Source organism: Setaria viridis, chromosome 9 (assembly GCF_005286985.2).
Source record: "Setaria viridis chromosome 9, Setaria_viridis_v4.0, whole genome shotgun sequence".
NCBI lineage: Eukaryota > Viridiplantae > Streptophyta > Magnoliopsida > Poales > Poaceae > Setaria > Setaria viridis.
In genome coordinates, this window is record NC_048271.2 from 20,043,719 (window position 1) to 20,068,647 (window position 24,929).

The 24,929-nt window shown below is 44.9% G+C and overlaps 1 protein-coding gene across 1 annotated transcript; it reads right to left on the minus strand.

Annotated features, from left to right (window-relative positions):
* Positions 1 to 6,731: 6,731 nt before the first annotated feature.
* Positions 6,732 to 8,350, minus strand: LOC140221133 (uncharacterized). The gene is made up of 2 exons (XM_072290461.1): positions 7,012 to 8,350; positions 6,732 to 6,769 (listed from the first exon to the last, which is right to left on the minus strand). The coding sequence occupies exons 1-2, from the start codon at positions 8,348 to 8,350 to the stop codon at positions 6,732 to 6,734; spliced, it is 1,377 nt and encodes a 458-aa protein (XP_072146562.1).
* Positions 8,351 to 24,929: the final 16,579 nt, after the last annotated feature.

Genomic DNA, 24,929 nt, shown 5'->3' on the forward strand with positions numbered 1-24,929 from the left:
CAGCACGTACGGGAGTATACGTAGCACCATATATGAGTGTAGTAATATATCATATATGTGTGCATCACATTAATCCCAAACATACTATATATCCTCAGGCACAAACATATTTGATGCTAGGTGGAACCTGTGTAGATTGTCAGATGCATGTAGACTCTACTTTTTCCTGCGTGCAAGACTGCAAGCAAGTCAAGCCGCCGCCCATTTTTTCTGCTTCGTTACTTGGAAGCAGATCGACAAGTTCAAGTTCGCATGCACATGCAATGTACGTACCGTATGCGAGCAGAAATATATAAAAAGATCGTGTTTGTGAGTCACGCTCACACATGAGACCCGCATGACACTTCTATTTTTTTCGGTATTGCGGCCTTACGGCGCATGCACATCTCTTGTTGTTTCCTAATTTGTCCGGTCGCCGTCGACATGCCCGGCATTGGCCTCTTGCGTTCATACTGCTACTGAGGTCTTTCTCTACGAAGTTACAAGTAATTTACATGCACCGGTAGGAAAGTGATGTAGGGATCAAATCTTCCAAAAAAACCATCCGGAATAAATTAATCGAGACAAAAAAGGTCTTTAATCCCGAGTCACTCAACCAGAACTAAACGATTTTGTGCCAAAAAAATATTAAAAATTCCTGAGAGGCCCCCCACACGCGCGCGTCCCAAGTTGCAAGTCACACCAAAGACCCTATCATCCTATTCAGGATCAACCAAGATCATGTAACCGTATTGATTTTTTTTCTTCCTACAAATTAAATGCCCGTTTACAAATCACCGTTGACAACAGTAATATGAAATCACAGAACCAAAATCTCTTTGAAGCAGGTAGCCATTACATTTGGGCAGCAAGCAAATCGGCGGTCAGGGTTGAGAAAGGTCCAAGAATACTTCACCATAGTTCTCAACCCGTGATCGTAGTTGTTTTCAGGATGCCACTGGGTAGTGTTGCAGGTAGATGTCTCCGAGCAATTGCTACCAATGGAAGAAGATGATGAAGACTTGGATGCTTCATAAAACTCATTGTAACTTAAAATCAATGTTTAGTTTCGCACTTCATAAACTATAGCCTATCAACTTCTAACACCAATCGGAATGCAAACCTAAGGGTAGGACGAAATTGGAATCTACTACCTTCAACCGAAATCCTTAATTCCAGAAATCCCCTTCCCTCCAACGGAAGGGCAAAGTAGCGGCACAAAACAAGGGATTGATCTAACTAGAGCTCCTACTCCTCCCTTCACTGCTAGGATGTGCCATTCCCGCCGCTCGTTGTAGATCTGCGCACAAACACCTCTATACTCAAGTCTTTGCCACAGCCAATAGGAGCGTGCCGGCGAGTCCCTTGCATTGTACTCCATTGCAGATATACTCGTTGCTGGAAATTAAGAACATAAATCCAGTAGCCCAAACAAGACGTACAAATAAGAACATCCAAGCCCATATTGATAAATTATTCAACCCAAAAGGATTATATCCTTTGATACGTTGTGAAGAGTTTAACCATAGGTAATCTCTTAACCATGCCATCAAATAAGTGGAGGTTTCATTAAATTGTGAAACATTGCCCTGTTTTCCGATGCCAATAAAAAGTAACCCGTATTTAACATCCAGAAAACTGCCAAATAAAACGCATCCCAAGTAGAAGTATCACAAGTACCACCACACCCTGGGCCGTCACAAGAAAAACTATATCGAAAATCCTTTTTATCCAGCATTAATTTGGAACCGCGTGCATCTAAAGCACCCTTTAGTAATATCAATGGCCTGCAACTAGGAAATGGACCAAACTTATTAGATCTGTTATATAAGTCACAAGTCACGATTTTTCACGTGAAATATGCGCATACGTGGTGCTTGGGATTCGAACCCACGACCTCAAGGCTCGTGCGTAGCTTTCTTGCCATCCCACCTACAAGAAACATCTGACTATATAGTGGATGCAATCCTTTTGTATTAACTCGTGGGGAACCCTTTTATCCCGGTTGGTAACACTAACCGGGATAAAATATCCCCTTTTATCCTAGTTGGTGACACAAACCGAGACTAAAGGGTCTGAGAGCTTTATTCATTTTTTCAACCACCCGTGAGGGACTCTTTTATCCCGGTTGGAAACACCAACCAGGATAAAAGACCCCCCTTTAATCCCGGTTGGTGTTACCAACCGGGATTAAATGGTCGAGAGCCTTTTATCCCGTTGGTAACACCAACCGGGATAAAAGGGGGATCTTTTATCCCGGTTGGTGTTTCCAACCGGGACAAAAGGCCCATCAGGGTCATTTTTTTCCACTAGCCTTTACAACCGAGATAAAAGGTCCTGGTTGGTGAGTCCCTCGCCAGTGGTCGAGTTTTAGTTCCGGTTGGTGAATCTTTAGTCCCGAGCTAAATATTAACTGGGACAAAAGGAGTGGATGGAAGGTGAGTTTTCCACCAGTGATGCATCCCAAGTAAATTACTTGTTTACATGAGCGCTCGATCTAGTTGTGGGTGATGAAGACACGAATGAAGCACGAAGCAATTCTGGCACGCAGCGAATGATGCAGGAATCATGACTCCTAGCTAGCTTAGCTCGTCGTTCAATTATTCACAACTTCGGAGACGAGAGTACACTTTTTCCGTGTTGATTTACAAAGCATATTTCCGTGTCGTTAAGACTAGTCTAGCTTATTGCTGGGACCGACAATTATATGTCCAAATCTATTTATATCATATAAAGAGTATGTACCCTTTACAAACTATTGTTGAATAAAAACTTAATACAATGGCAATAAATTTGTGGCTAAAAATTACGAATTAATAGAATAATTTTGGTCAAAGGTTTGTCCTAATGAAACGAAATAAACCTATAACTTTAAAAGGAGGGAGTAGTGGCTAATAATATGTTATTTCACTACATTTATTCATAGCACATTATTAGCACAAAAAAAGGAAGTATGAGTTCCAAGATAGAAAAAATCCATGTGAAAATGTTGTAAGGCGAGACCATACACGAATAGTATAGCGAAACAAAAGGAGCCGCTTTTATATCAGTGAATATAAAATAGTATAGCACTTAAATCAGGGCTAGAGAGTGAAAAATTGTAATATAGCTATATATACTCCTAATTTCATCAACTAATAGATATTGTTTAAGGTGTGACCATACACAAATAGCATAACGAAACGACAGGTGGAAAATGCTACTATCTCCTTTTGGCCGCTGTATATGACATTTCAGACAGGAGAGCTTGACCTGCTTGTAAATTTATTTTGTTATCTGCAACGTCGTCGTACAAGTATGACCCACCAGGCCACCAGCCAAATGGATCCGAGTAGTTGTTTTTGTACTATTGAATATCTGTTAATTGTAGCCCAAACCGCGTTGAAGAGGAGCCATGCTCACGTGCAGAGAATTATTAAGCACGCGCACACTGGCATGTGACGATGCGCAGTGTTTATATATTCTTGTGGCGGTCGACATGCCTCCAGTTTCCCGTCGCGTTCTTACACATGGAGTGGTAGTATATCTGCATCTCGATCGAAGATCCAACGAGTTAACTGGGCGACAATCTTCCACACAGTCCAGCTCCACGTTTTTTAAAAGTAAATTAAATTTCTTCAACGGTTGATCGTCCAGTCATCAACCCGGTCAACCGTGTGTGAATTGTATCTGAAAGAATATAAGGGATAGATTCTATTGATCGCATCGGTTACGTATTTATACAGTCTAACACTCCCCCACAGTTTTAACTGGGAGCACCGTGAACATTAAGACTGGACCTAAACTCCGTGAAGACTGATGTCGGCAGACCTTTGGTGAAGATGTCGGCGTACTGAGACGTAGTGGGAACGTGCAGGACGCGTGCTTCACCGAGGGCGACTCGCTCTCTCACGAAGTGCAAATCAATCTCAATATGCTTGGTCCGCTGATGCTGGACAGGATTGCTGGAGAGGTAAACAGCACTGATGTTATCACAATAGACCACGGTAGCACGGCGAAGAGGATGATGAAGCTCTTGCAGTAGTTGTCGTAACCAGCAGGCTTCAGCAACGCCGTTTGCCACAGCTCGATACTCCGCCTCAGCACTGGACCTGGACACTGTAGGCTGACGTTTAGATGACCACGAGATGAGATTGTCCCCGAGAAACACCGCATAGCCAGAAGTGGACTTGCGCGTGTCAGGACAGCCCGCCCAATCTGCATCTGTGTAGACAGTCAGATCTACTGGTGAGGTCCGGTGAAGATGAAGACCAAGATCCAAGGTACCCTGAAGGTAGCGAAGAATGCGCTTCATAGCGCACAGATGCGGCTCTCGGGGGTCATGCATGTAGAGGCACACCTGCTGGACAGCATAAGCAATATCTGGACGAGTAAAAGTGAGATACTGAAGAGCACCAGCAATACTGCGGTAGGAGGAGGGGTCGGTGATGGCAGCTCCATCGGCAGAAAGCTTGGAATGAGTATCCACAGGTGTGCTGCAAGGCTTGCAGCTAAGCATACCAGCACGGTCAAGAATGTCCAGAATATACTGACACTGTGAGAGGAACAAGCTGTCACTCTGACGCTGCACACTGACGCCGAGGAAGTGGTGAAGAGCCCCCATATCTGTCATAGAGAATTCTTGGCGGAGAGCATGGATGATCCGCTGTAGAAAACTCGTAGAGGAGGCTGTAAGAACAATGTCATCAACATAGAGAAGCAAGAATGCCACATCAGCACCCCGGCTGTATATGAACAGAGAACTGTCAGTCTTCGCCTCAACAAATCCGAGAGAAGTGATATGACTTGCGAAGCGATGATGCTAGGCTCGGGGTGCTTGCTTCAAACCGTAGAGTGACTTGTTCAACCGGCACACATAATCTGGGCGGGAGGTGTCAACAAAACCGGCAGGTTGAACACAATATACTGTCTCATTCAGGATGCCATGGAGAAATGCATTCTTCACATCAAGCTGATGAATAGGCCATGAATGAGAGAGTGCCAGAGTAAGAACGGTGCGGATGGTTGCTGGTTTGACCACTGGGCTGAAAGTCTCATCATAGTCGATACCTGGACGCTGTGTGAAGCCGCGGAGTACCCAACGAGCTTTGTAACGGTCCAGAGAGCCATCAGACTTGAACTTGTGACGAAACACCCATTTCCCAGTAACAAGGTTGACACCGGACGGTCGAGGCACCAGGGTCCATGTGTCATTAGCCTGCAGAGCGTCAAACTCATCCTGCATTGCACGGCGCCATGCGGGGTCAGTCAGGGCAGTACGGACTGAGGAAGGCACAGGGGATAGCGGTGCCGCGTGAAGGTTGAGACGGTCAACAGGCTGCCGGATGCCGTCCTTGCCGCGTGTGCGCATGCCGTGTGCGTTGACGACAGGTGCTTGCTGGAGAGGAACTGTGGCGGTGGTGCGGCCGGCTGGGTGCCCGGCGCCACTGGCAGCAGCCTGGGACGGACCGTCCGTAGGGGCAGTGGCACCAGGCGCGGTCGAAGCGAGGCCACCAGCAGCACCTGTGGCCGGCTCAGCTGGAGAGGAGCCGTGGCCACCCGTGGCCAACGTGCCGTGGCCGCCCGTGGCCGGGCCGTGGCCGTCCGTGGCCGGCGCGCCGTGGCCGCCCAAGGCTAGGCCGTGGCCGCCCGGGGCCGAGGTGGTGGGGTCGAGGCCGCCCGTGGCCAGAGAGTCGGTATGACCCCCCGGAGCAGCATCCATGCTGCCGGGGAGGCGGGTACCTGCAAGCACAGCTCTTGCGCCATCGGGCGAAGAGGAATCATCAGCATCCAAAAACTCAAGTGTGGTGTGGTCCTGGGGAGAAGAGGACATATCGGCGAAGGGGAAAACCGTCTCATCGAAGGTGACATGGCGAGAGATGATGATACGGTTTGTGTGAAGATCAAGACACCGATAACCCTTATGATCAGTGGAGTATCCCAGGAACACACACAGAGTGGATCGAGGTGAAAGTTTATGTGGAGCTGTGGATGATAGGTTGGGATAGCAAGCACAGCCAAAAACGCGTAAGTGATCATACGTAGGCTGCGTGCCATATAGGGAAAAGAAAGGAGTGAGGCCGTCGAGGGTTTTAGTGGGGTGACGATTGAGAAGATATGTTGCAGTGTGCAAGGAGTCAGCCCAATAAACGGGAGGAAGACTAGCCTGAAAAAGAATGGAGCGCACAATATTATTTATAGTGCGAAGAATGCGCTCGGCCCGCCCATTTTGCTGTGAAGTGTAAGGGCAGGACATGCGAAGAACGACTCCATGAGTGAGGAAGAACGTGCGGGCCGAAGAATGGTCGAATTCACGGCCGTTGTCGCACTGGACTGCCTTGATGGAGGAGCCGAACTGCGTACGCACGTAGGAAAAAAAGTGAGTAATGGCACCAAACGTGTCGGATTTGAGGCGTAAAGGAAACGTCCAAGTGTAGTGTGTGCAGTCATCTAAAATAATAAGATAATATTTGTAGCCAGACACACTAACAACTGGGGATGTCCAAAGATCACAATGTATTAAATCAAAGGCGTGCGAGGCACGAGAGTTTGACATGCTAAAAGGAAGGCGCACATGGCGACCAAGCTGACAAGCGTGGCAAATATGAGTATCATGGCGCTTATTACATGGAATAGCATTGGAACTAATGAGCGTGGATAAAGCCTCATAACCGATATGACCGAGACGACGATGCCATAGAGTGGTGGAAGATGCAGCAGTAGTGAGGGCAGTGGTGCTGGATGGCGTGAAGAACGGGTAAAGGTCGCCCGTGCTATTGCACCTGGCGATCACGCTCCGTGTCTGAAGATCCTTCACAGAAAGGCCGAAGGGATCAAACTCAATGGAACAATTATTATCAGTAGTAAAACGGCGAACTGAAATCAGATTCTTAATAATGTTTGGAGAAACTAAAACATTAGAAAGAACTAGAGGACGCCCAGTGTTCGAAAAAGAGTGTGATCCAACGGAAGTAACGGGAAGTAAGTTCCCATCACCAACAATGATAGATGAAGGATGCGATGACGAGGGAGGGTGAGAGGTGGTGAGTATACCAGCGTTGTTGACCATGTGGGAGCCAGCGCCCGAGTCAGCATACCATTCGCCCATGCCGGGAGGGGAGAGCGTCATGGTGCTAAAGTTGCTGGCGAGCAAGGACGTGTCGAAGCTGCCTCCATGCATGGGCGTCCATGGCTGCTGCTGCTGTGGTGGCAGCGGGGCGACGTGGTAGCCAGGTGCCCCGTAGCCGGAGCCGGATGGTGCGCCGAAGCCTGGTGACAGGCCGAAGCCGGGCGGAGGGGCCTGGTAGCCGTGCGGCGCCTGCTGCTGCTGCTGCTGCACGGCCATGTACCCTGCAGCAGGCGGTCTGTACATCGGCCCCGGAGCGGGCGGTGGCCAGTACGCCCAGGGCTGGTACTGCGCCGGCGGGCGCTGGTGTTGCCCGTGCGGCGCCTGCTGCTGCTGCTGTCCGCCCTGCTGCTGCTGCTTGTTGCGTCCGCGACGGCGTCCGGAGCGGCCGCCCTGGTTGCCGTTGCCTTGGCCGGTGGGCGCGTCGCCCTGGTTGCGGCCAGGAGGAGCAGGGCCGCCAGCAGGGGGGCGCCATGCGGTGTTGGTGGAGCCCGTGGCCGCAAGGAGCACCGGTGCGCCCGCGGCCGGCGTGGTGCTGCTGAAGGACGTGCCGGCGTCGCCGGCGAAGTCGTTGAGGTCGATTTCCTCGAGGAGCAGCAGTGTTCTCGCCTCCGAGAAGCTGGGGAACGGCTGTCGCAGCTTGATGTTCGTCACCATGGGGCGGAACTTCTCGCTGAGGCCGCGCAGCAGGGTGAGGACGAGGGTGCGGTCGCTAACGGGGTCGCCAAACTCGCGAAGAGAGGCGGCCATCGTCTCGAGGCGTCGGCAGAAGTCCGTGATGGAGGATGAGCCTTGTTTGACGGTGCGGAACTCGGCGGACAGCAAGAGGGCGCGCGACTCGCGCTGCCCGAGGAACTCGCCCTCCAGATGTATCCATGCGACCCGCGCGGTGGGCTCTTTCAACATTGTGGACTGCTGCAGGTCAGGGTTGATGGTGCCGTAGATCCACGTGAGGACGGTGCAGTTCATCTGCAGCCACGCCGGGCGATCATCGTTGACCACATCGGTGAGGACGTGATCGGTGAGGGCATATTTGCCCAAGACGACGAGAAAGAGGGCGCGCCACCGGGTGTAGTTGTTGGCGACGCGATCCAGGACGACGGGCACGAGCACCTTGATGTTGAGGACAGCAATGGCGGCGGCGTGGACGTCGGCGTACTTGGCCTCGTACTCGTCGAGGGCCTTGGCGCGGGCAGTGGCGGCCACCTCCCGGTCGCGCTGCTCCTGGGCCTCCTGGGCGGCGCGCTCGGCTGCGGTCTCCGCCATAGTTGGGGTAGAGGCAGGAAACCGGCGGCGGGCGGACGGATCGTGTCGTGGCGGCGCGGACGGACTGTGGCGGCGTGGACGAATCGGTCGTGGCGGCGCGCGACGTGGTGACGGGATCAGCGGCCGGCGCGTATGGATCGGTCGGCGGCGCGAAGATTAGAACGCACGGCGTCGAACGGACCGTGTGGTACTCCAGCGAGCCTTGGCCCAGCGACGGAGGGAAGGCACGGCGCAGGGGCGCGCGTGCAGCCGGCGAGCGCGAGGCCCAGCGACGGCGAGGCCGCGTCGGTCGTGAGGGCCGGCGGCGTCTAGGGTTGCGGAAGCGGGGATCGTAACCCCCTCAGATACCATGAAAGAATATAAGGGATAGATTCTATTGATCGCATCGGTTACGTATTTATACAGTCTAACAGTATCTATCCTACCATCTTATCCAAATTGACCTTGCCAACTTGGCTATGCCATGCAGATTGGCAGGACTCAAGTGCCACTGGTGGAAAATGCGGCTTTAGTCCCGGTTGGATAGGATCATAGATCCCAAAAATCCAACTGCAACTAAGTTTTCAAGATAAAAGGGGGTCCTTTAGTCCCAGGTCATTCACCCGAGACTAACAACCCCTTTAATTCCGGTTGGTAAAAGGAGCAGCCACATAGGCGCAGCACGCGCTCCTTTAATCCCGATTGCTTTTACCAAATGGGACTAAAGGGGGTAGGTGCATGCACGCATGCTATGCGTGCACTTACCCCTTTAGTACTTAAGACATTTTTTAATTATTTCTCATATGAATATTGTATGACGTGCATGGTACATGCACTTACACTTTTAGTACTTAAGACTTTTCTTTAATTATTTCTCGTATCAATATTGTATGCAAGTCGTATATATATTTCATGACAGTAATATATATATATATACAATTCTTAGTATATTATACACATAACTAGTATTTATATAATCACTATGTATATAATAATTTGTCTTTTTCATTCTTAGAATCATTCTCGTCGTGGTGTTGCTCGGTGCGGCTATTGGACGTCCGTCATAATAAAATTCTTCCGCGGGATTTATCACCTCGTCTACCAGGAATCCTATGAGACCTTCACATATTGCCAAAATCCTCTCCTTCTCCGAGAGTCTTTCTTGAATATTCCACATCTGTAATTTGGAAATATGTGAATGTTACACGAAAATTAAATATAAGGAGCTAGAAAATAATTAATTATTCATAGTTTATTTTACGTACATCTACATCATGCGACGACAGCACCTTGCCATGCACAAAATTGTTCATGTGCTCACAGACGTAGTATCCACATAGATTATTGCTTTGTTCCTATCTCAAGCACTTTAGTGGGAAAAAACAAGTTATGAAATATTCATGTTATAGAATGTACAAAATGTGCAAACCTCGTACGTACCGGGAACTTTGTATTGAATGTAAGTTTTTCTTTGAATTCATCATGGTGAGTCTAAAGAAATCGTTTCCATGCACTGCGGATTAAAATAATGAATGATATAGTGAGTCTAAAGAAATCATTTCCATGCACTGCGGATTAAAATAATGAATGATACAGTGGTAGGTGAAATTTTTGGAAACAAACTTTTACATAGAGATAAAGGTCCAGAATTATTATGAGTTTTGCATGTCTTGAATGCCTTGGTACTCCACCAGTAGTTTCCTCGATGAATCAAACACAATAAGATAGCTTTTATCAGACAAAATTATTAGAAGAATCCAGTGGAAATTGCGTACATAAATAATGTTCATATTAGAGCTAACTAACATTAATTAGGTAAGAAAAAATAAAATGAAAATAGACGGTACCCACACTTACACACTTACTCAAAGGTGTATGGCAGTAGCATGTATTCCTTGTAATTTTGTTTCTCCAAGAAATTGTATACTGCATCCAATGTTTGCTTTGGTTGATCCCGTATCTGCTTTTGGTTAACGAGCGATAGATCCATGAAGCCAACATTGAAGTACGATTCTCTGTGGTACCTCTGAATTAGCATCCTATATAAAATGGAAGACAAAGTTAGTAGGGTGACGCACACACAAAAAATAATAATCTGAGCCAAAATTTACATATTGATAAATAGACACTTACAGAACTTAGGAGCTGATGAGACAGACGTCAAGGGCATCATGATGGTACACTTCATATATATCGAATTCTATCCACAGGAGTTTCCCACCTTCGCCGAAAAAATCAATAGGTTCAACCTGAAGAGCAAACATGAGCCTATCGTTGACAGATTGCTCCATGTACCATTGATGGAATTCGTACATCTTCGTGGAGAGCTTCTATACAATTTTAGGCCTTACTAGAGGCTTGCCTACCTCAAAGGGCTATTTAGATACAATTGGCTCTGGAGCTGGCAAGTCTAGAACTTCAGCAAGCGACATACATGCATCCTGCATAAATCCAATGACTTGAATTTGTTGTTCTAAGAGCATTGCTGCTATAGTTTGAGTGTCTTTATCTGCTTGGTCCCCGAGATGGGGGACAGTACGACTAATGTCCCCTAAGGTTGCTTGCTCGCCATGGAGAGGAGGATGAAGCTCTCGGTCTCTGGTGGAGTGGCTCTGGCTGGGGGAGGAAGAAGAGTTTCGGGCAAGAGATTTTGTCCCATTAGAAAATTCCAACCATGACAAAAGACCCCCCTTGTTCTGGTTGGTAATTCCAACTTAGATTAAATCTTTTGTCCCAGTTGGAATTACCAACCGGGACAAAAGGGGGGTCTTTTGTCCCGGTTGGAATTTCCAACCGGGGCAAGGGAGGGTCGGTGCAATTTTTTATAGCCGTTAGAACCAGGACTAAAGTGGGGGCTTTAGTCCCAGTTGGTCTTTACAACCAGGACTAAAGCTGCCACCCCCCTCCCGCGACGATGGCCTTCGGTGGCACATTTTTGACCCAAGGATAAAGGCAGTCCCGGATCTAAAGTTAACCAGGATAAAAGCACCTGAATGAAAGGTCAGTTCTCTATTAGTGTGCACAGAGAATATATGCATGCTCTCAAATTTAAAAGTCATTACCAATTTAAAAAGTTACGTCAAAAACAACTTGGAACCGTATTACATTTCTTCAGGAATGAGGAACGAGATCCTCTCCGCAGCAAAGAAACACTGCCAAGGTCGAGTGGTCGACCAATTAACGCATTCTTTTGGCAGTGGCAGGTACAAATAAAGTACTTAGAAGTATTCCACTGATTAAACAACAGGCAGCCAGGCACGCGCGTGTTAGACATACATGATTATGAGTTTGTGTTGTGTACGTGTGTACCTTGTAACACGTTTCGTATCCCTTATCTGATGGATTCTCTTAGAGATAGATATGTTTGTTGTAACCATCAGCTAAGGGATCGTAACGACTCCTGTAATCCATCGCCAAGGATGTTCTGGCGCTATATAAACAAGTAGCGTGCGCACGGGGATGGTGCAGCGTTTCCACCCAAACCTTCCGCATCTGTAAGATCTTTCAGAGCGAGCTTTGCACATCATCATCTCCTTCACGTAAGGCTCCTGCTTGCCGCGTAGCAATAACTTATGCGGAACGAAGCAATAACTTAAATATATAATTTGTCCAATCTAGGACATGTCGGGAGGTTGCTGCCATTCATCCACCTTCGAAGAAAAGGACTAGGGTTGGTACTACGCTACAGGTAGAAGAAATCCAAGCTGATCTTGAGAGTGAGAAACAAGAGGGGGCACAACTTCAGCAAAAGATTGCTGAACATGAGTTTGAGATGGGTGCACTGAGATTCAGGGTGGAAATGCAAGAAACAACATTGAAGTCTCAGACAGAAAAGCTCGAAACTTTAAAGAACACCACAAAGCAGTTGCATACTCTGATTTCTAGCCTGATTCACTTCAGCACCAGTCAGAGCAAGGTGAATTCTTCCCTCAACTGAAGTGTGTTGCTGGTGAACTTGTTATTTGTTGCCAATGAACTTTTATTGTATGTTGCATTGTTGATGCTGAACTTGTTCTATGTTGCATTGTTGATGCTGAACTTGTTGCTGGTGAATTATTCATTGATTGTGATATGAACAATATAGAAGTTGGAAATGAGATATTTTTATGTCTGTAATTGTGATGGTGATCAGCTGCCAAAATTGAATATATGTCACTACGAAATGCAATAATGGGATAGGGTCCAGCAGAAAAAAAGGTGAAATATGGTACTGCAAAATGCAATAATGGCTCTTCGTTAGATGGGCTAGGACCTAGAAAAAAAGACCCAATATGACATGCAACAAACATTTTTCAGCCAAAAAAATAGCGCGGAAACCTAAAATGGGCTAAAAATATTCCAACAAAATTAGGCTCATAAAGACTCTTACATGTACCTGGCTTCAAATTGTGACGAACCGAAATCATCATAATAACCCTGCCACGTCAAAGCCACGTTGTATTCTTGTCCAACATGGCGCAACCTGCGAAACAGTTTTATGACGACATGTGGGACGAATTTTCATTCGTCATTATCTTAGTGACGCACCAAAATAAGGAACATCCCAAGTTACGGTTTATGATGCTCGACTAATGACGAACGGTTTTCGTCACTCCCGCGTCATAAATTATGGTTTATGATGAAAAAACACGTTTATGACACTTTTTTGTTTGTCACTAGTTGGAAGATCCCGGACCGGCCTCCTACCCGGCTCCCTCCCGCACTGCTCCTTCGCCGCCTCCGCTCCCCGCGCCACGCCGGCCATCCCTCCTTCCTCTTGCGCTAGCAGCGCGCCGACCATACCTCCCTCCTCCTGTGCCGGCTGTCGGCCGCTGCCCCTCCCTCTCTCTCCCCAGCCAGCCTCTGTGCGCCATCCCTGCCTTCGCGCCACGCCAAGCCGCCCTGCTCCCCCACTCGGCGACACTGGCTCCTCCCAACGCGCCGGCGGTGACCGAGGGAGGCGCGCGGGTGAGCGCGAGATGGAGCCGCACGCCTTCCGTTTGGGTCCGCACGGTCCCTCCATTTTGGAGGAATCTGCTCAACCCGGATCAAGAGGGAATATTCCTATCTGGGTCGAACCCGTTCCACATCATTTTTCAACCAAACAGGGGACGAAGGGGGTCAAACCCGCTCCGACCCACTCCAACCCAATAACCAAACACACGGTTCTAGAACCAGAAAATCATACTGATCACAGCCCTGCACACCCAATTGGTAATGTGCACTCTCCCACAAATGAAGTGCAGGTAATAGAGTAGATACTTTATTTCTAATGTACACAGTTACAACAATAATATTTAAGTTTTTACTAAGATATTATGTAATATGGTTGATGACACTTTGCAACAGTAGACATCCACTAAAGACCATACGTCTTTACCTAGTGAGCAAACAGTTGACAAGGTATACTTGTGTTGTTCAGAGCATACTAGTTGAGTATGTCATAATCAAGTAGACACGACCTCATACACTTATCTGTATACCTACCCTGTAATATTTCTTTAGTTAACTTTGATGTAAACTTAGCTACATTGTGGCTGCAGGAGGCACATATTCAGAGTTCTATTCATGAAAATAATGGTAATGCAACCACAAATTTTTCACAAGATCCCATATTGACAAACATGGTATGTCTAAGCTAATATTGCAATATTGTTTATAATGAGTGAACTTGCTTTAGTGGTGCTGTATTTTGACTAATATAATTTCTGCCTATTCTAGAGGACTCGAAGAGTTAAAGCCCCCAGTTTGAATCAGTCAGATTCGGTATGCTTCTATTCCGCTTGTTTCTTTTGTAATTAAATTAGTTAAATGTACAAAACTCTTATCTTCATGTTTTGCAAAATGGTAGAGGTGTTCTCCCGTCTATCTTCTTTTACTAAGAAACAAAGGAAGAATTGTGGCCAAAGCGAAGTTAGTGACTACTGATGGCAAATGAGAGATTGGAGGAAGCATGCTTCGAAAGGAATACGTTGGGGTTTATGTTGAAGGTCTTGAAAATGTTGACAGCAAAAATAAAGGAGATGAGGTGATACCTAGACATGTTTTTGAGATTCGTACACTAATAGATGCTATTGGCTGTACTATTCCTTGGCCCCGTTCACCTATGAATTTTTTTCTAAGATTAAACCTACAGTTTTGTAATATCTTTAAATTGTGTTATTCATCTAACCCCATGCCCGTTGCAAGTGAAAAAAGCTACAAGTTCAAATCTAAAACAACATGGTGATGTAACTTTTTAAGGGAGAAGTGAAGCTGCGATGGAGAGGGGCAAGAACGGGCAATGGAGCATAGGTTTAGTTGTTAGTGAAAAAATTAGAAATAGTTGTATGATATTGTCACTTTGTCTGTGTTTCTTTATCAAGGCAATTGTCTTGTTGATAGTACTTTAATCAATAGACATGTTGGTTCTTGAATGAAGTAGTCAGTTTCTTTTTGGTGAACCAAAGAATTGATTGCCAATGCAATATCATGGATAATTTATTTAGGCATTATTAACCTATTAGAAAATAAAATGATATATTAGATTTATAAATGCAAATAAAAGAATCATTATATATTAGTACACAAGAAAATTGATGTATCTATAAATCTTCTCTACATTTCTTAATACACAATATGGTGTTACTATAAAACGTGTCTATATCCGTAGATGCGTATGCATCTACGATATTGTTTCTACATTTGTTGACACACAATTGGGTGTTACTATGAAACGTGTCACCCGCCACGTCACCTACCACGTCACCCGCCATGTCACCCACCACGTCACCTGCCACATCACGTGCCATGTCATCCACCACCTCACCTACCACGTCACCCGCCACGTCACCTACCACGTCACCTACCATGTCACCCGCAACATCACCTGCCACATCACCCGCCACATCACCCACCACGTCACGTGCCACATCACATGTCACGCTCTACTAAATCGTCTCTATACTAATTGTTGTGCAATAAGACGTTGTTATAAAAAGCATCTATATTAGTATGCATGTTTTGTATATGTATCTATAAATTGTATCTATATTTCTTAATATGCAATGAAGCGTTACTATACTACGTAACTACACCACTAGAGATATTTTATACATGTGTCTGCAAAATTGTATCAATTTTTTTAGATATGCATCTAACATGTGTATAAAATGTCTCTTACTTTCATAGCAATGCTTAAAGAATTCGACTCTACAAGGTTTTGACATGGTACATATGAAGATGCTTCTAACACGCTTTATGAAAGCGTGCCTACATTGACATAGAGACGAAATAAAGCGTGTCTAACTCTAAATCTGGCGTATCTAAAGGGGGGCATTCTAGTAGTGATGGGTATTCATTGTTGATGTCAAATCAAAGCTAAACTCAAAGTGGCCAGATTGGAGGAAGAAGTCAAGCAATGGATTAGTGACCAGGAACTAAGCAAAGTTTGGTCAAGAGACGGCTTGAGCCATGGGATCTTTGCTAGGGTGAAGATGCTAGTACTTGGGAGAATTTCGAGGAACCAATCAAGCCATGAAAAGTGAAGTATTGCAAAGCATCAAACTATTGTTGGATTATAAGAATTGAGGTGACTTGTGGATATGAAGTTGTTTGGTGATCATATTGGTTGATAAATCCAAGGTCACTAGTTCAAGGATGGTATGCTCAAGAGACAAGAATTGTTGCACCCTTATGAAGTGAGAATTGAAGAAAAGTGGCATTGTTCAAGTTATTCAAGCTCAAGAGATTGAATTAGGTTTTATCTTTGATCTTGAGTATAGGTATGCTGCTCTATCAAGAGGGATGCGACATTGAATGGTTTGACTAGTCTCGAAGCTCAAACTAACAGAACAACCCAAGTGCTGATATGAGAGAGACACACACTGCACAACACTCCACTCAGCCTACTAACCATGGGTGTGCCCAAATATCTGGCATGAGGCTAGAATAGACGTATTCCAGTAAGGCTTCAGGGTTGATTTTACCGGAGTTTTCAAAAGGGTGTCAAAATGCTCCGGTACTAGGAGTCTGGTGCCGGAGTATCCGACAAGGGGCCAGAATAGCCATATTCCAGGAAGGTTTCTCGGCTGATTTTACCGGAGGTTCCGATAGGGTGTCGGAATGCTCCGGTACTAGGAGTCTGGTCTAGTTCCTTTGCTTGCTAGAGTTTCTGGCACGAGGCCAGAACATCCTTATTCCGGCAAGGTTTCAGGTTTGATTTTACGTGAATGTATGGCATAGTGCCGGAGTCTCTGGTACTCACTAGTTTCTATTCTTTCTGCTGTGGGTGCTAGAGTATTCTGACACGGAGCTAGGATATCCGACACACATCTAACGGCTAGTTCTGTGAGTGCTGGAGTTTCCGGCACTTAGCTAAGCTATGCGTAATGGTTAGTTTTTCAGAGCTCAGGTATATATCCCTCTTCAGCCCCCTCTCTCACTAGAGTTGGTTCCTCCACGAAATAGAAACACCCTAGAGCACTTGTGAGCTCTTCCCAACATCTCTTTGTGAGATTTGTGAGAAATCATTGAATTGGGTTAAGAGTTTAGGTGATTGTGAGCATGATTGAGCCATTCCCATCCTTGAGCACTTGAGGGCTTTGTCAAGCATTCTTGAGGCATTTTTTACTCTTGGAGGTGAAGCCTCCTAGATGGCTATGTGTTGCCCGATGAGATACCAAGTTTGTGGTGAGCCACAGGAAGTTTGTGAAGGTTTCAATTTCACCTCCACAAGGGAAGAAATCAAGTTAGTGGAAGCCAAGGTGGTTCTTGGCAAGGGTAAGTGGTTGAAAGAGACCCGGTTCCTTAGGAGGAGCTCCTCAACAGAGAGTAGGTGCTTCATTAGAAGTAGCCGAACTTCGGTAAACAAATCGCGTGTCCACTTTCTTCTTGTTGTTGTTTTTGAGTTCTTGCTCTCTCTACTTTGTTTTTCTCTGATCTACTTGGTCATGTGATTTTGAGTGTAGGGGCTCCATGGATCTACTCTGAATCATCATTTGGAACACATGTCTTCAAGTGGTTTGAGATAGAACTCACTATATAGGCGAAGTTTAATTTCATATGTGGAATTTTTTTAGTACCAGTGCTAGAGTATCCGACATGGTGTCAGAATATCCAGCACCTACCAGTATAGGAGTTTTCAACAAGCTGTCGGAATATCCGGTGATTTCGCTGCTAAGTTTTATTTTTTAGCAATCATCTATTCACCCCCTCTAGGTGACATCCATGGGGCAAATCAACTGTGGCATCATCATCTGAGTGTGTTCTTGGATCGGAATTGGACACGAAGCAGTGAGTTGTTTCTCTTTTAGAAAAATAAAGAACAATTAAGAAGTTCGTGTTGGTCCGACCCGTTTCCATATGTGCTTGATGACGTCGTTGCAGCAGGCCGCTTTGCTTGTGTTTACTGTAGTTTCTGGATTCAAACAGGGTTACAGAACAAAGGAAGGTCCGCGTAGTTTCAGTCAATGGCTGGGACGCGTACGGGGTACTTTCGATCGTCTTGACTTGACTTGCATATGACCTCCTTACATATCTTTTTGGTGGACAATTAGACGACCATGCCATTTCTTTGTATACGCTGGAATACCATGGCAAGCTCCATACAAGTTTGCCGCAACTTCATCAACAGCACTACAACAGGCAGAAGCAATACCTTAGGTGCCCACGCATACGCGGATGCGGATGATACTCGTCCTTACGACCTTGCATGTGCGAGTGGATAGCGTTGGGTCTACAGTACACGGTGTCGTGGTCAAAACCTACGTAAATACTACGATGTACTCAACGCTACAAGCGGTCGTAGCTAATTAAACGGTGATATTTGCGTGTAGGACAGCACGCACAACGTGGAGTTTCTCTTCTTAGGCCACGTTTACTTCCCTCAAAACTCCCAACTTTAACACTATGCAAAAAGAAGATTCCCCATCACATCAAACTTGCGGTACATGCATGAAGTACTAAATATAGACGAAATTAAAAACTAATTGCACAGTTTTGTTGTACTTTGCGAGACGAATCTTTTAAGCCTAATTAGTCAATATTTGGATAATAATTCACAAATACAAACGAAACGCTACAGTGCTATAACAGTAATTTTGCACCTCCAAACTTTGAGCAACTAAACAAGGCCTGAGTAGCAGTTGTTTGGACTTTGGACCCAAATAGCTACCAAAAGCAAAACAGTCTTGTCAGTGTGTCGTCTAAAAACGCATGACAGAAAGAGGTACAGAGTATGAGCGAGTGGAAAATACAATGCGGGTCCATGGTTGATCAGCGTGTTTTGACCGAAGATTCACCAGGTATGTACTATGTAGTTTCGTCCCTTGGATTTGGAGTAGCACGTGCACATTGCGTGTGCGGGCCTGTTTGGTTACTTTGCTTATTTTTAAGCACGTGTCACATCGAATGTTTAGACACTAATTAGAGGTATTAAATGTAGACTATTTACAAAACTCATTACATAAGTGGAGGCTAAACGGCGAGACGAATCTATTAAGCCTAATTAATCCATCATTAGCAAATATTTACTGTAGCAACACATTGTCAAATCATGGACTAATTAGGCTTAATAGATTCGTCTCGCCGTTTAGCCTCCACTTATGTAATCGGTTTTGTAAATAGTCTACGTTTAATACTCCTAATTAGTATCTAAACATTCAATGTGACGGGTGCTTAAAAATAAGTCAGGGAACCAAACCAGGCCGATCCCGTGATGAGCTATGATGATGCCCACGTGCCACTCATGATGGCTAATCGGCTTTGGGCTGTACGAATCTAGGGAAGCATCTAGACTCACGCATGGGGTCGACAACTTAGCTAGCCTAGCCAAGAGCTCACCGTACCACGCTGGGATGGATACGGATATATAGACATCCGAATTATTTGTATTTGTATCCATCTAAATTGCTAATATAAATATTCATATTAATATTTATTTTTAATATTTATTTTTAATATGGATGTACTGTATTCGGTTTTCAGTACTTTTATATATCCAATTCCATATTTCTATTTGATATAAATATGGAATACTCGACATTATCAATATCTACGAAGAATAAAGTACGGATGAAACCATCAACAACTTATTTTTAACTAATTACTAATTACAAATGATGTTAATTTTAATATTACTAATAAAATAATGGTGTACACCATTTAAACTACTAAAAAATATCTTTATGAGTATATGACAAATGACTAATTATGTTAATCTAATATTACTAGTCATAGACAGTGATAAAGTTTAACTAATTTTAATATGGTCAATCATATCAATTTTATACATTTTATATTAAGTAATAAATTATACTTATTTGAATTAATGTACTGATTTTTATTATTAAACTATATATATTTATGAAAATATTTATTTTATATTTATTTGATATATGTAGTTTTTTAAATATATATTAATAAATATGTTATTTTAAATAACCTATCTATTATGTACTATACTTATAATTTACTCCATACTTGTAACATGATTTTTGATCAACTATAAAATCAATGCTAAAGAAAATTAATACTTGTCGGGACGCTATGTTCCAAGTCGAGTAAGTATCCAAAAGCAAATCCCAATTCGAACTATTCATTTTGTATTTGTATCCAAATATTCATATTTGTATCAAATTCGAATTAAAATGTGGTACATAGTTCAATTCAAATTTGATTCCATGCGTATTTTATCCTTACATTTACGTGCTACTTCACATGCACATGCGCCCCTCAATAATTCATACACCAAAGTACATTACTACACATCGACGCACATTATCCATGAAACCATCCTAGTTTCCCGAAGCATGACCGTTCCCTTAGCAAAATTTTGATGACACACCGTGCAACCGCGATAATATAGAAGCTACTATAACAATGATGAATCCGCTGCTTTGTGATCTTGTCCTTACCATTGGTATTTTGTATGTATTTTAATTTTTGGGTGACCGTATGTCCCGTGTTGCAGAGAATCTGTTCCGCCACGATGCAAATAAAGTTATCTTCAGTATAACTTAATAGACATAAAGTGGTGTCAGAAAGTTTGTTTGGCATTCAGGTTCCTCATATGCCTTTTTGACCATGGCCGCTCATGCCTGTCCACCTTTCGCTTTGGACCCAGACTAATCTTGCACTGTGCCACATGCATTGCCTGAATGAATTAATGGATGGGTCAGATTTCCTGCCGTCACACCAACATGCCATGTGCGGAGCGGGTGTTTGGATTCTTGAGTTAAAATCTAATTCATGTCACATCGAATCTTCGAAGGCTAATTAAGAGGACTAAACATGAGTTAATTATAAAACTAATTACACGGATGGAGACTAATTCGCCAGACGAATTTATTAAGCCTAATTAATTCATGATTAGCACATGTTTACTGTAGCATCACATTGTCAAATCACGGACTAATTAGGCTTAATAGATTCGTCTCGCAAATTAGCCTCCCTCTGTGCAATTAGTTTTATAATTAGTTTATGTTTAATACTCCTAATTAGTATCTATACATTCGATATGATAGAACTTTAGTCCGGACTAAAGAACCAAATACTCCCTTAGACTTAGACTTGGTTCACGTAACAAAGACTTTTTACTCCTTGAAGTAGTTACTTGACTCTCCTATCCTATCCATTCAGGTACCCTTTAAGTACATCTCGAGATCCCTATTGGATGGCAAGGGTCTGCCTTAGATCTTGTCAATGTATTATGTACACGGGTCCACAATACACGTACCAAAAAATATATTATATATGTACTCCTCTCTCCCCTCCTAAACATTGCAAAGTTATTTGAACATCTCCTATCCCCCTCTCCCTCCGCCTCACCTGTCTCCCCCCTCTCTTCGAAATTCGATGGTTAGCGTGGTGGGGTCACGACTGCCGGCCACCAGCGCGCCGCTGGAGCGGCAGTGGAGAGACGCATATAGGCCTCAGCCCCTCGACATGGGCTGGCACAATACGGGGCACGACCACCAGCGCGTGGATCCATCGAGGGTGCAGGCATTGGTGGTAGTGAAGTGGATAGGGACCGCCATAGTGGTGGTGCAAGTGCGACTGCCAAGCTGTGATCCTGCATGGTGCTGGCCTGAGTGTCGCCACCAGCACCCGAATCCAGTATGCCATTGTGGCAGCAGACCGTGGCAGCCGGGGGCAGCTCAGGGGCGGCCTGCTGCGGCAGTGGGGCCTTGCTCGGTGCATAGCCAAAGAGACCCTACCGCAAGGTCGAGTACCGCCGCATGAGCCGGAGCTGCTCCACCGCGAGCTTGGGAAGCACGCGACGTCTGGGCTTTGAAGGTGCTTCGCCGCACACGACATTTGGAAGCTTGCCCGTGTACCTACGGAGTATTTTGTTTTCCTTTGTTTTTTCTCTTCCTTCTTCCTTTCTCCACGTGGCTTTGCTCTTGCTTGTCCTTTTTTTCAATGAATCTTCAAATTTGTGTAAGGTTCATGAGATTTGTGAGGTACATTAGATGAAGTACTAAGTGTATATATAAATACATGTGGTACATGGTTTGCGGTACCACGATTATCAAAACAAAGAACGTGGTACATAGTGGCGGTCTTTGATGTACCCGTGGCATCCTTTGGGTCATGTCAGCTTGACTAGATTTCCTCACGTGTACATGTACGCTTAGAAATAAATGGAATATGCTGCAAATAAGATCTCACATGATTCAAAGCGAGATGGAGGACCAAGTTTGTTGCTGCCAGTACTGCAAGGTAGAAGATCGTATTTTGGTTGGACTAAGATTTTTTTACTCCTTGAAGTAGTTACCTGCACTATCCTATCTATTAAGTACCTTTTGTTGACGTAAAAACTGGACTTCAGGCTTCTACATGAACAACACGGAGAACTTGGGAGATTTGCTTAACTCTAGTACAGGCTCCAAATCAGCTCTTGAAGGTGCAAGGCATGCCAGTCAATTTGACCTTAAAATTGACAAGGTAAACACTAAATTCTCGAGCCGATCGGTAGTGAAGCCTTTCGAACTTATAGGTATGTGTTCTTGGAATAAACACCACAACAGATAGATATTCAATGTAATCATGCGGTGTATATAAATAAAGCATTAATGGCATGTGCCATTGGCTATATGAGCTGATGGACTAAGATAACAGCATTGTACAACAACAGCCATAAAAGGAGCCCTTGCTAACCATGGGTACACCAGATAAACTAACAGATCTAGTCAATGTCTTGATAAGTGTAATTAAACTTAGACAAGGTAACATGGTGAGAGGGCATTAACTTCGGCCCATTAACTTAATAGACAAGCTTGCGGCAGCAAAGCCTCGTACGTGTCCCTATCGACTCAATGACATCACCACGCTTCTGTGAGATATGGGTGATAACCAGTCGATGCATAGGCTCTCAACAGTAGCGTTATGATGACAGAGATAACTCAATGCATAGCCGTTGCATAGGCTCTCAAAGCCTAGAAAGTTCAACTTGCAATCTAAGATAACTTGATAACTAACCATATAACCGAATATCAGAATATAAGACTTAATTTAGAAAGTTCTGATAAAGGTTGTAATGACCAGGTAACGATACTTACAAGCTCGCCTAAGATCAAAGCCGATGCAGCCATGCACGCATGAAGGAACTCGTCGAATCTACTATATTTATACTCATAGGGTTTTGGCAGCATGGCGCCAAAAGGTTGTATTTTGATTGATTGATGATTGTTTTTACAATGGCCAAAGGGAACATATTTATACTCTGGGCTAATGACTCCTGATTGAGCCGTAAAAAAACTTGTCTAACAATAAATATCTAAACTAAAGATAATATTAAGATACATGAACTCTAATTTTTGTTACATAGAGTCCTCGCCAATAAAACTTCCTCCGACCTTTGCATGCACGTGCTGGCCCTTCCCTCTTGACGCCATCCTTGCCTTTCTTTATTCTAATTATGTTTTCTTCCTTGACCAATCCGACGAAGCCACTCTTTGTGGTGGAGCTTATGGACTCCATATCTTGCACGAGTACTGTAACCTTCAAGTGTGGAAAGGTCAAACTATAGATTTCCAGATGGGCCAGGCCCACTGGGTGGCCCGAGGCCCGGCACTAAAAAGCACGGCACGAGCACAGGCCCGGCATGAGGTGAATAGCGCCTAGGCCAGCCTGGCAGGATGATAGTGCCGGGCCTGGGCTGCATCCTCAGCACGCTGGGCTAGCATGAGCCCAGCACAATTTTTGGCCGGCCCGATGCGGCCTGACGGCGTACTAGCAACCCGCAAGTATATATATGGAAAAACCCTAATTCATTGTGCTCCTCTCCTCACCCAACACCCTGGCAAGCAGCCGGCGCCCTCCCACCCTCTCTCGGTTTGTACCGTGACACTTCCACCACCGCCTTACACTGATACTCTATCCTACGGCAAGTATGGTACCGCACTTGCCAGTCTCGACCCGGGCCTAGACCCATAATTCAGCGAGTGGCGTGCGCGTTTAACATATTCCCATGAAGCATGGTGACCTACTCGATTTCAAAATAGGGCGAGCTCCTAAATCCCAAAAGCGTCTCCACAACGCGGTCCGCAACAACACCCATAACAGGTATCACCACCAGCTCCTATGCTCCTCAACTGTGTACTCGCAACAAGTACCAAATAGGGAATGTCCGAGAATGGTCCCCAAGCCCCCAATTCAAAGATTGGGTTGTGTAAAGCTCACCCCCGTCAAGTATCCCAAAAACACCTTCTCCTGCCGGTTTTAACCCCACACACGAACCAAGAATCCTAATCACAATATGCCATACACATGCAAGCATCACACATCACGTATATACGTAGTATAGTAGTAGGTCAAACAAGGATAAAAGGCATAAAGAAGGCTACACAAGGTTCATCATCATCATGCGAGGAATAAAGTGCTAGCATACTAATTAGCAATGCCTAATGGGTATTCAAATCAAATGGACGTGAACCTAAAGTTGCTTTCTTCCTCGTAGTGGTCCTCAAACGGCTCCAGCTCCAGTTTCAGCTCCGAATCTCCGACAACTCCTAATTACGTAATTACCATAATTACTAGGGGTCTATTTGCAAATAAAAACCAAAAGCGATCCATAGAATACCAAAATAAGAATTAGTTATGATTTTAGATAAATTATGATGCTGGTTTCATAATTTTTGGAGTTAAAATGAATTAGTTATGAATTTTTGAAGTTTAAATCTATTTCTAGATTTTCAAATAATTCACAAAAATAAGAAAAATCATAGGGGTGACACATGGTAGCACTAGAGCGTGCCATGTGTCTTGCTGACATCATCAGTGGGCCCGGATAACATCAGCATTGACTCGGTCAACAGTTAATGGTCTACGTTGATTGGTCAACGAGTCCACCCGTCAGTGGGCCCCACGTGCTGACGTGGCAACCTGGTAGCTATAGGGTAGCTATAGGCTGGCTATAGGCTGTCGGTTAGTTAGCTCTTAGGCTAAGGTGGCGATTGTATGTTAGTTGCGTGGTGGTTGACTCATCGTCCACGTGTGGGCTATAGGCGGCTATAGGATAGCTGTAGGGTGACTGCTAAGTAGTCGTGGCAGTCCACATGGCCCATGACGTGGCCGCCACTGGGTCGGTTCAGGCGTAGGATCTTCTACGGCCCGTGTGGCCAGTTCGACATGTGGCCCA